This window comes from Culex pipiens, chromosome 2 (genome assembly GCF_016801865.2).
Source record: "Culex pipiens pallens isolate TS chromosome 2, TS_CPP_V2, whole genome shotgun sequence".
In the NCBI taxonomy this organism is placed as follows: domain Eukaryota; kingdom Metazoa; phylum Arthropoda; class Insecta; order Diptera; family Culicidae; genus Culex; species Culex pipiens.
Window position 1 is genome coordinate 127,253,041 of NC_068938.1, and position 13,158 is coordinate 127,266,198.

Sequence of the window (13,158 nt, forward strand, 5' to 3'; positions counted from 1 at the left end):
TATTGACACGCTACAATGTTTGAAGTGGAGATTTTCAAACATTTGGGTAGTTTTCGAGCAATTTTAACAAAAATATTAGAAAAATGATTTTTCGAGAGGTCATTTTTGGCCAAAAACGTACCCCAACTTTTGACAGCTGCCAAAATAACAGGATTTGTTCTAGGAACGAGATTTTTTCAGCGAAGTCATCTTAAGATGTCCCCTACACAACCCTTTCAACAGAATTCATTTTCATTGAGAAGAACCTGAGAAATTGTAAAATCCGTCAAAAATCACATTGACCCAATCTCACCCCCCAGACCCAATGTCACCCCCACTGACGGTACTGTTCTTAGTTCAATCCTTGTGAAGTTACAGCGATTTTAAAAATATAAATGTTTTTTAACAATTTCTATATGACAGACTTGATTTTTCAGTCTAGTAAATATTTTAACCGGAAAGCTCGTCCAATTTCCGATAAGATTGTCTTTGACCACATTTCAATTGGGTCCTAAAATGAAGCTTAGATTGCTGATATTATTGTTCACAGCGATAAAGCTTATTTTTCTGAGTGGATTTTTAAATCAATTTTGAAAAATTAACCTCGCGGTCCTTCTTGACAGAAAAGCTCCTACTTGACAGGTCGTTCCAAGGGGACCATAGTTGATCCATCGAAAAAATGTTGTCTTGTCAAAAAAAAATTTTGCATTAAAATGAAAAAAAGTGATCAGAAATGGTTTTTAATCGTGTTTTTTACCGTTGTACATAAAAATTGACATAGGGCTTTAGTACCCAATTGGAAGTATGGGGTCACAGATATAAGCTAATTACATGACTCATAACTGAAAACAGAATATTTTCTTCAGTGTAGTTCAGTGGACGGCATGGCTTTCTACCTAAGGTACTCGCGATTGAGTGTGTTGTCAAAATCGCTATCTCTGACTCTCTCACTCCACTGACACTGGCATTGTTTATGTTTTGGTTTTCCTGGCACGGTCCATTGTTCTTTTGTTATTGTTTTGGTTTTAGTGGCACGGAGTCATGCACTCACACTCATGCAAAGCAAGATGGCGAGTACCTATGATATATAGCCTTGAGTGGACGGTAGTAACCTGGATAGTACATCAGCTTAAATCATCAAAAAACCGAGTTATTTCGAAAAGTTGTCAAAGACTTTTTAGCAAAAACGGATTTTGCAAGAATATTCCATGACACTTTCTGTTATTTTAACAGTATTTGTTATTGAAATGGCATGAATTTAGTTAATACCGTCTGTTTGGTGAAAACATTTGTTTTGCCCCTTGATTTTTCGAACTGATTTTAAAGGGGGGCGACATAAACTTAGAAAAATATTTGCAACGGCCTAAAAAAAAACATGCACACAGAATCAATTTAACAAGTCTTCACCAACATTTTGAGCCAATTTGGTCAAAGCAGTGTTGAGTAGGGTGGTTCAAATCCGGGTGCTTTTCTCCAGCTATGTCTTGGCAATGATACAACCAAACGTTTTCAAATTTGTTTTGTTAATAAGGCCGTTACAAATATTTTTAAAAGTTTATTTCGGCCCCTCTTCAAAATTTGTCCAAAAATTCTGAGAACAAAACAATATTTTTCAAAAAACCTTCAAAATTTTAATGAAAATTGGAGTCAAATCAACTGAAAATAATCTAAAATGCATTTTTCTGCATTCATAATCACATGTAGCATGTTTGGGCTGGATTAATTTATTTTTTATTTTTTATGAAATTTTATTGCACAGCACCACATAAACTTTTTTTGCAAAAAATAAAATTTTACTCAATACTTAGATATTTTGGAAACTTATGATTATAGAATAACTGAACAGGTGTATAATGCATTTTAAAACACTTGTTTGATTGAAATGTTGAAACCATTGCTCGTAAATTCAATTTTTATACTTTTTTTGCCCCCTCCCTCGACTTTAGTCAGAGGCGAGGGACATAAACTTCAAAAAATATTTGCATCGGCGTAAATGAAAATATATATTTTAATGCCCTGAAAACAAATTAAAAAAAAAGTTTAAGTGTGTACTAAACACCCTCTAACATTTTTTGCCGATTTACATGAATATTACTCCTTAAGGGGTCTCTTTTTATCGTTGAAGTTTGCATGAGAAAATTCGAAAAAATGTAAGGCTTCATCCATAAATTACGTCACGCTAAAATCAGCTAAAATTTACTCCCCCCTCTTTGTCACGCTTTTCCTATACTTATAACACGCAATGTCACACTTACTCAGACCCCCCCTAACCCCCTAAAGCGTGACATACTTTATGGATGACGCCTAAGGGGAAAAACATAAAGACCGAAATTCCGCCAAAAGGTGGCGTTAAATGTGTCAGATCATTGTCTAGTGTGAGATTCTTGTGTAAAATTTTATGACAAACAAATTTGTCCAAGACTGCAAAACGTTCCGAGTTAACTCTAACGAGTTATTAGCAATTTAGCGTATGACATGATTTTTTCACCAACTTTAACGATAAAAAGCGACCCTTCACCCATAACCGACTTCGTTAAAAAAAATCACAGATGCTTATTTTTGCCTAAGGAATCAAATCAGGAAGTTACTCTGATGTCTGTAAAACAATTGCATACAGACTCGTATGCACGAGTAATGATTGAAAAATAGTGTTTTTTGACACAGTGAAGATTTAAAAGGGATCCATCAATAGATTGGCCATCTGGTTTTTTTAACGTAACGTTTTAAGACAAACTGAAGCAATGTTATGTACTGCAGAATTCTGCAATTCTGCACAAAAATCGACAGCAGAGCCTTCCCGTATTTATTTGCAACAAATGTAACTTTTCTCTCAGGCAGAACTTCTGCAATGAGAGAGGCTGAAGATGCAGCAAAACCGTAGTTTGTTCTCTCTTCTGCTGGTAAGCTTCTTATGTAATATCGCTTTCCATTTTCTTGCTCGCTTGTAGAAAAAACGAGAGAGTTGCAGAAAAGTACGGGAACGGCTACAAAAAACTTACTTTTGCTGGCTGCAAAATTCTGCAGAAGCTGCCGAAATTTTGCCATTCTGCGGGTACGGGAATAGACCTATTGTCAATGTCAGTTTGTAACCAAGCAATGTTTACTGACGCTGATGAAAAGTAATGAAGGCTTTTTGTCACAACGAAACAAATCAAGTTATTAGTTAAGTTATGGCCAAGAAATTATAAAGACAATCTCTGTATATGAAGCAACATCAATGCATCGTCACAATCATCTTCAAAGCGGATGTTTGAAGTTTATTACTGTGCGTGCATTCTCAAAAGTCACTATCATTAGTACATACTAATGTTTAAATTTTGCGATAAAAGCCAAGGACAAACCATCAAACGCTCCGCTGAGCAACGTTTCACTATTTCAACGCGGTGTTGGCGGAAAACTAAAAATAAAACTTCTATTTTAAAATCAACTTTTTCCGATTTCTCCTGTCTGCTTTGCTTCCTTTCAGGTGACATCAACGTTATCGCCGCGATGGGTGATTCCTTGACGGCGGCCACCGGAGCAGCTGCCACCTCTGTGAGGGATCTGTACATGGAGAACCGTGGCCTTTCGTGGAGCATCGGCGGCCAGTGGAACTGGCGCAACGTGACGACGCTGCCCAACATACTGAAGGAGTTCAATCCGAAGGTTGGTTTTCAGGGAGATTAAATCAAATTAACAATTCGATCTGAGTTATCATAAAGAAGGTGTGGAATCCAATTAACAGAAGCCCTCATTACCTGAACGAGACCTCACGAGATCGATCATTATGGAACTTTTGTTATCCACCTACCAGTCATTTCTCTATTATTCAATTACACCTTTCCTTTTTTCGCTGTCCACCTTTGCACACACACGCGTTACAATGTAAAAAAAAACCACTAATCGAAATTGTCTATCGCCGGCTATTTTGGCATTCGTCGTGAGTGTGTGTGATGCATGCAACTGTGCGATTGAATAATATTTATTTTCATACTTCGTCGTCGTCTTCGTTGCATAGCGCCGATTTCGCGCCAGACCACGAACGACCCGGCCAGATTCGTGTGTGTCGCGTAGAGATTCACCTTTATGTAACCCCATCTTGATACTCGACACGTTTGAAGAGTGCAGTAATGACCACAATGACAACCTACCGGGGGGAGAAGGTCATTCTCATGCATTCCTACGAAATGGTTACAATTTAGGTCATACCTTGTAAACTCAAACAAATCAATTCCTGATCAGGATTAAGGGGGTCTCCTAATCTTCTTCCCTCCCTTCCAGCTCGTCGGCTACTCCCTCGGCGACTCGTACCCGTTCCACAAGGAGTCCCAGTTCAACATGGCCGAAATTGGGGCAGTTTCGTACGACATGCCGTTTATGGCGCAATCGCTGGTCAAGCGGATCCGCGCCGATCCGCGGGTAGATTTCAAACGCGACTGGAAGCTGGTGACCATCGCCGTCGGGGGGAACGACATCTGCTCGTTCGTTTGTACGATGGAAAATCCGGAAGATCTGCCGGCAAAGCACCGGTTGCGGATGACGCGGGCGCTGCGCTACCTGAGAGACAACATGCCGAGGACGTTTGTCAACCTGGTGTCGGTTCCGTCGGTTGAGACGGTCGTCTCGATGAAGTCGAAGCCGAGCATTTGCAACACGCTGCACCACGGAGAGTGCTCCTGCTGGGTCGGGAAGCTGTACAATCAAACGGACGAGTCCAGATTGAGGTTTGTAGTACTAGAAGATCAGTCAACAGATATAGAAATTATATTACATCAATTTTTTCAGGTGGCACCGGATACAGGATGGGATGGTTCAGGCAGAGAGAGAAGTGGCCAAGCTGGACGAGTTCCGTCGGTTAGACGAATTTGCAGTGATGTATCAGCCATGGTCCACAGAAATATCGGTTAGTTATCTAAGTTCTAAACTGTTCTAGAAATTTCAGCTGAAAATACTCATTTTTCCAGCTAAAAATGAATGGCCGCGAGGTGGACCACACACTGCTTGCGTACGACTGTTTCCACATGAGCCAGAAAGGAAATGCGTAAGTAAAGTCATAATTAATCTAGAGTTAAGTACTTAAACAATCTCGAATCTCTCCCCAGATATGCCGGCACTGCCCTGTGGAACAATATGCTCGAGCCGCCGGGTCGCAAAAGCACCAACTGGAAACCTCTGTTTGAGAACTTCAAGTGTCCAACCGCGAAGGTGCCCTACATCTTTACCTACGATAATAGCTAGGTTCGAGCGTTCTCCTCTCGCGAAGGTGTCTGTCTAGTGCTACATAATTCTACCCTTTCTACCTGTCTGGTCCGCCTCCCCCCGCCCCAGTTTCAATAGTTTCTAAGTGTAATTTATTCATGAGCCCCACTCTCTTGCAATGTAAGAAAGATAGAAAAAAAAGTCAAACGGTAGGTTTGTTTCTTCAGTCACATGATTGATTTCAATTAAACCAGTTAGAAGAGTTAAGTAAGTCAAATAAAAGCACGCTAATTGAGCGCGATTCGATGCAACGAACCTCTCGGAAAGTAGTTGATTCAATTCTCCATTAATTCCATATAAATCGTGGGTCCCCCCACCGACACAGTCCTACTCCGGTTCAAGTAGCTGCTGTTGCAGGGGCACGTAAAGCAGTTAACTAACTTGTCGCTACGTTTTTTCTTAGGGGGTGGGAAAATAAAGTCACTGTGATTTGTAATTGAGAAGTTCTCTGCTAGTTAAATTTATTCAAAAATACAAAAATACAAAAAATACAAAAATACAAAATTTGACATTTTGTCTGGGGGGTGAGATTAGGTCAAAGAGACTTTTTACGGATTTTACCATTTCTCAGGTTCTTCTCAATAAAACTAAATTCTGTTAAAAGGGTTTTGTAGGGGACATCTTAAGATGACTTCGTTTAAAAAAATCTCGTGCCTAGTACAAATTCTAATATGTTGGCAGCTGTCTAAAGTAGAGGTACGATTTTGGAAAAAAATTACCTTTCGAAAAATCATGCTTTTAATACTTTATTTGGATTTACTACCCAAATGTTTGAAAATCTCTACTTCAAACATTCTAGCATGTCAATACGATTCCCTCGAACAAGAAACACTGTTGGATGACTTGTTTTAACCATATCGTTGTATTTGAGCATCATTTTAGTTTCATTATACCCAATGGCACCCAATGAGATTTGGTCAATTTTCAAACTATTGGCAAAATCCTCCATATTTTGGGAAAATGTTAGTAAACTAAACTAAATAAAAACAAATCTAACAACGATTTTCGATGTTGTTTAAACTGTTTTTGTTATTAAGAAATTACGAGAGGTGTATCGTTTTTTGACCCAACGATCCAGAAATTTTATTTTCACAAAAGTTATTAAGAGCACATTATTTAAAAAAAAGTCTACGTATTCAAAAAACCTGATGACATAAAGGGATTCTCCAGAGAATTTCCCAACTGCTGCCGATTGGAAGGCGGAGAAGAAAAAAACAGATCACCAATCGTTACGGATCATTGACGGAGGCAGAACACTCCAACAACCTCCTTTAATATTTTTTCGTTGTTTCAATAGTTCCAAGACTCGCTTTTCTTATCCTTAGCGCCAGCACCAACGCGTGCCCCCACCGCACTATGGGGTATTTCCATATAAGTGAGCGGCCAAAAATATTTTTTTGCTTTTTTAGGACTTTTTTGTGTTGTTTGTACTTAGTATAATGAAAACAAATGAATTTTGATATTTTTCAAAAAAAAAGTTTAATTTTCGATTTTTTCATATATTTGAGGCCACATGCATTAAAGTGGTGAATTTTAATATTCGTGCTCTGTCTATTTGATGCACGGAATGGCGGTTTATGCTATGTTAAAGTTTCTGATTTACGTTCAATCTCCCTCCCCTTCTTCTTGAGTTAAAATCCACCTCTCTTTGAAGACCCCCCCCCCCTCCCCCACCAATTAAAATTTGATTTTTGCGGTGTTTTAGAATTTTAGACGGTTTATTTTATGGAACATTGCATGGATTCTCGTCCACGTTTTTGGTTGATCCACTTGCAAAATTCACGTTTTCCACGATAAATTCTTCTAAATCAAAATCACTGTGTAACCGATTGTCGTTAGATTACTTAAAATATGAACTTCTTCTATGGGCTTTTGTATATTTCGTTTTGAAGCTACAGAACAGCATGCGTAGTTTTTTCTCTGTGGTTTTTCCCTGAGTTGATCATGTGATGGTTCTGCAATGTTGTAATTCTTACAAATATACTCGAAAGCAGTTCTCACGTTTTCAGAATAGTGCTTCGTTATATCGTACAGGGACACTACGGTATTATTATCCATACTTTCAAAAGAACACAACAACGAACTGATACGAATATTCGACGAATCGTTTCTGTAAAATACTTAGAATAGGAATTTCTAATTTTATTAAACGTACCTAAGTACCAACAAAGTCATGAATATCAAATCAATTTCAAAACATACATAGCAGGTACGTCATTTCTGCCTCCGCAGGTAAATAATGTGATTTTAACCAAGCGTATACGCGAAATCATTAATTTCCTTGCATGAATCAAAATGTTCAAAATGGCATAACTCAAAAAGTGCACATAAGTGCACTTTGAAATTTGGAGACAAGTTAGGACATGGTTCAAATTTTAAGCTGCAAAATTTTCAGATCGCACAAATGCACACAAAAAAAGTACTCCATTAACAAAGTTGAAAAAAACTAAATTTTGAAAAAAAAATCCATCTTTTTTTATTTTTATTATTTTTTTTGCCTGTAAAAGTGTGTTTTGTAAAATATTATTGAAAAGTTGAATCAATTACCTTTCTGAATATATATAATGATGCAGGAAAAAATACATAAACAGCTACACAGTACAACTATGAAAAATAATCATTTTTTTGTCAAAAAACATGTTTTTTCTTACCATTTTCGCCTTTGAAGGTCTGCAATTCAGTGAATTTTGAACCTACAACTTTCAAACTCCGGATTTTTCTTAGTTAGAATGTTTATTTTCGAAAAAAAATACCAAAAAAATTATTAGAGTATGTCGGTTTTTCGATTTATGGCCGCCTGAAACCCCATAGTGCACCGGAGAGAAGGGCTGAGGCAGAAAATGCAGATTTGCTGTCACCGATAATGCATTTCTGTTGGCACAGTTCGGTGTTGAGCAACCGTAAGTTTTAGGTCGTTTTGTATGCAAACTCGACCGTCGACTTGGAGGAAACCATAAAAAAGTTCGCCGACCAACTTCAATGTTTGACCCGCGCAGTTAAGGGAGAAACAGTCTGGAACGATTGCATGTTTGGACTGGCTATAAGAGATGTGTTTGCAGGTAAGGTTTAAGTGCTGCACTATTTGTTTTGGTTATGTACTTTGTTGGTTTATTGCTCAGGAGATTTGAAGAACAATTGAAAGGTGTAATAAATGGCACTCTTTGGAGGATCGATTGTATATTTTCTTTATTATTTGCAGACACGACTCAGGCGTTAGTGATGCATATGACTAATGTTAGCATTAGTCATTTTTGAGAAAAGTTTGTTTTAAGAAATCAGGACGTTCTAATGGAATTCGATCCTTTTTATAACAAGTTGATTTTTTATAGAAAATAATAGAAAACAGTTTTAAATGATTTATTTATTATCTTAGAATCAGCAACTTTCGGAATCTTTGCAAACATGTATTCCCAAAATAATATTTAAATCAAAACTTGGTTTAATTCGTAAAGCTTTCTCTCAAAACATTTGGTTGCCGATGTTTGCATTCATCTCTTACCGACCATAGACGAACTTTTTTTTTGGTTAACGATCGATTATGATTCACCCACATAATGGTTACCTACTTATGGAATTCTCTTTCTCTTGCAAATTTTCAACCACCTCAAAAATCAACAAAAATACCAACCACATTGCGTTGTTGACCAGATCGCATTTCTCCAACTCACGAGAAAGAGAGAAAGAGCGAACAAGGAGATTTTATCACTCTTGTTGGAGAGACAAAGCAAAATGTGATAATCGGGGGGCGATTCTCCTCGTCAACAATAAATAACGTCTGAGTTTGCATGGCAACCAAATTATGAGGTTGATGCCGATGAGAGGTGGATAATGTGATGAGCAAACAAACACCTTCACAATAATAGCAGTCATTCAATTGAATTACTCACCTGTTACCTTTTTTTACTCGTTTATATCGCATGGTGAGAATAAACATTTGAATCAATATTTGACTGTTTTTAGCTAATGATTGTGATATGTTTTGAACTATACAATGCTTGGGAGCGTTTTTGAAGTGTTTTACAATAAGGTTATTGGTTAATATCAAACCAGTCTAATTTCTTAAAGTTAACAAAAAATGTTTTAGGTAGATTTCTTTTAATGATGATTTTGTGAAAAGCATAATATTAGCTAGTTAGATATTTTTCCACGATTTTAGACTACCGTCAGTGGGGTAGACATTAAGTCTGGGGATTGAGTTTGTTTGAAAGTGATTTTTTTTGAGGATTTTACCATTTCTCAGGTCCATCTCAATGAAACTTAATTATGTTAAAAGGATTGTGTAGGGGACATCTTAAGATGACTTAGCTGAAAAAATCTCGTTGAAAGAACAAATTATGGCAGCTATCTAAAGTTGAGGTACGTGTTTGGCCAAAAATGGCCTCTCAAAAAATTAACTTTTTTTTATTGGAATCGCTCGAAAAGCACCCAAATGTTTGAAATCTTCTACTTCAAACATTGTAGCGTGTCAATACGATTCTCTCGAACAAGAAACACTGTTGGATGACTTGTTTCGTCTCGTTGTAGGGTATTTTAACTATTAGTGGACCCCCTAGTAGAGCCGAAGCACATTTTTCACAAATTTTCAACATTTTTAGCACTTTTCATAACTTTTTGTGATAGATATACTGAATAAAAGATGGAATTTGCTCACTTTTCATCATAAACAAATATGTTTTGTTAACAAATTTGGCTTTAGACAACAACAAAAACCTTACAGATACTTAAACACATTTATTTCCGAAAAAGATCAGAGATAACGTTTCAAAAACCACTGCAAACATAAAAATAATTAAAAAAATAATCTTGATGCAAATTTTTCCATATTAATTACAAAAATGGTTGACCGAAACTAAACATTAGATTTGTTTACAGTTGCTGATAAAACCACGCATGTTTATTAAAAAATGTTTTTTTATTGATTTATTATTATAAAATATCATTTCAAACTGCAATTAGGGGAAATTCTCGTATGTTTGGCAGGTTAAGCACTCGCACCTAACTCCATCCAATTTGCTGATTTTCACTATTTAAACAACTAATTTTGCAAAACTTTTGATAGAAACTTGCTTGCTCACTTCTTATTGAGCTATTTATCACTCGATTTCAATTGAAAACGCTTTTAATAAGCTTTAATTGAATGCCAAAGTTCTGACCTGCCAACATTAGAGGCACGCTGGAATTAGATGCTGTTCCCCTATAATGCTTCAGTTAAGTACAATTAACTATAGTTTTGATTAATTATAAATTCTTACGGCTTCAGCTTTTTTGGTACTTTTAACATGAAAACAGCTAGATTTATACTCATAACTGAAAAAATATGCGTTTAGGTTGATAAAAACAAGCATTTATTGTATGTTTCAGAGAAACTTTTGCTTGGATACACAGTTTTCTTCATTTTTGAAAGTTAAATTAACAGGGTCCACTTTTCGAAAAGTTTGGATTTTAGTTGTCCTATATTGGACCCCCCTAATTTTTGCTCGAAAATGGCAGTTCTTCGCTATATTTTAGTAAAGATCCTTTAACTTACATTATTTCGACTTGCTGAAGTTAAATAATCAGTCAAAAAATGATTGGATGGTTAATTCAATCATAAAATATAAATGCAGTTTTGTTGTGAAATGCTAGTGACCATGGCTGATTTCAGATGTCGAACTCAAAACACTTAATTTGGTAAAAAGGACAATTCAATGTCAGTCAACATTGTTTTAAATGACGCTGAACATGCCAAATAAAAGATTTGTAGACAACAACACGCTTGAAATTGTGATTTTATTGAATTTTTCATCAAAAACCCTTCAGAGGGTCTACTATAGGAAAGGGGTCCACTAATGGATAACGTACCCTATTTGAGCATTATTTTAGTTTCATTTGACCCAATGTCTCTAAGGTAGAGTTCGTCAAATTCCACCATATTTAGAAAAATGTTAGTAAACTATCTAAGTTCAATTCACGTTAAAATGAAATTGTTATTTAAATTGTTTTTGTTACTAAGCAACTACGAGAGGTACATCGTTTTTTGACCCCTAGACACCCCCACTGACGGTACTTGAAGCTTAAAAAAATATGGTATTCATTGATTTATCATTTGAATATCATAATTATGCATGTTGTTTAAGTTATAAATCAATTTGTGATAAAATCAATGTTTTAAAACATGTTTCTTAAAACATCTGGTTTTCCGAGGAATAAAATCCAAGAATCATTCTTTTGTTTGCATTTCGTAGGTTTTTAGATGTACTAAACGAAAAAGTCAAAGATGATTAACTAACTTCAAACTTAGAAAAACTTTCCAAATGCAACATTTAGCGACTAAATTGGATGTCAATAACCAAAGGTGCAACAGGTTGAAGTTTGCGTTGCAATGTCAAGAAATTTGTATACATTCTGGTCATATAGGAAAATATGCATTTGCGTAGTTGATTGATACATATAGATAATTAATAAAAATCGTATATTTTTTTAATTGTTTCTGAGTCATTTATAGATTAATTGTACATAGGGCAACGTCACAAAATGTAAGTGTTCTTAAAAAATTGAGATTTGATTATATTTTTTTTCAAAAAACTAATGATTGGATTGGATTTGTTGGCCAATTTGATATAAAAAATAGAAAAAGAACTCAAAATTTGCCCTTTAACAGATCAGAGTTCAAGGCTAAACGCGAATTGGGTAAGGATTGAGGAAATGGCACGCATTGCAACGTCATGCTGCATATTCCTTTCGCAAAAATAAAACACCATATCATTTTTTTAAGTGACTTTTTTTAAACGATTCTCGATTTACGCATTTTTTTTTTGAAGTCATGACAAATGAGAATATGACTTAAATTAAGAATCTTCGGGATTTCGTAATATTTCGGAGAGTTTTCAAAATTTATCAATGGTATTTTGTTTTGTTATGTTTTTAAAACATGTAAGCATAGTTTTGCAACATATGGGATGTTTTAGTTCTTCCGAAACTTCCGGAAGTTTTGAGCAGGAGGCTCATCAAAAATACAAGTCAAAACAAAGATTTTGACTACGGATCCTTCCCAGACTGCTTCAGTGAATGTGGTAGGCTACAGTGCATTGTTGTAACAACTTATTGGGATAATCTGGGTCATCCAAGAACTGTTTGGAGTTAAGACCGGTGGATCTACCGCCGTAATAAGCAAGAAGTCGACGGGTTTTGACCCCGGGACATACCCGCATAGCTTCAGTGAGTCAAAGCGTCAAAGCAGTGACATCTATGAACTTTTTTCTGGATCTAAAAAAATAGGTGAAATTTGTGTCCAAGCCACTCATATTACCCATTGTTTGTAAAAAAGTGAGGAAGGCATAAACCGCATAGGTGGATTAAGTCAGTTTTTTCAATTAGCTCTCAATGAGCGTACTGGTTTCGCATAAAGAATTGAAGAGAATATTAGAATATAAACTTTTCATAGTTGAAAAAAAGTATTGTACATAAGAAATTGAAAAATAGTATCAGGAGCTAAAAAATAGATATATAAAATAGAACTTTCGGACATAAAACGATTGAATATTGTTTTTCTTAAATTAAGTCATTATTTTTTTGGATATAAAACTTTCAACACTAGTTGTGCCGATTATGCAAAAATGTGGCTTGACAAATTGATTCATCAACTTTTACGAGCCAAGGCGCTGAAGTGAAGAAGTAACGAGTTTTTGTTCAATTAGTCAATTAGCAAAGGGTAACCTGAGAAGATCATATGAAAAGCCAAGACGGCCCACACCTTAAGAAAAATTTCCCTTTTCATGCATCCAACGAGCCCCCGCCAAAGGGTTGTTTTTATGCACCAATCAGCAAGGATGATTTATGCTTCGGTAATGTGCGCCCATAACGACACCCATCATCGTCGGCGGACCTACCATTATTCGCAAAGGAGGGAGGTCATCATCGTGTGTAACACTTACCTTGGGCCACCCTCGCCCTCAGGGGGGA

General features: G+C 36.2%; 1 protein-coding gene across 2 annotated transcripts in view; it reads left to right on the forward strand.

Annotated features, from left to right (window-relative positions):
- LOC120412563 (phospholipase B1, membrane-associated-like) overlaps nt 1-5,488 on the forward strand; it is a 28,735-nt gene extending 23,247 nt beyond the window's left edge. For both annotated transcript variants that reach the window (XM_039573068.2, XM_039573069.2), the window contains 5 exons: nt 3,446-3,624; nt 4,240-4,682; nt 4,744-4,861; nt 4,923-4,999; nt 5,061-5,488. In XM_039573068.2, coding sequence (XP_039429002.1) covers nt 3,446-3,624; nt 4,240-4,682; nt 4,744-4,861; nt 4,923-4,999; nt 5,061-5,196 — 953 coding nt within the window. In that variant the 3' untranslated portion in view covers nt 5,197-5,488. The remainder of the gene's footprint in view (nt 1-3,445; nt 3,625-4,239; nt 4,683-4,743; nt 4,862-4,922; nt 5,000-5,060) is intronic.
- Nucleotides 5,489-13,158: the final 7,670 nt, after the last annotated feature.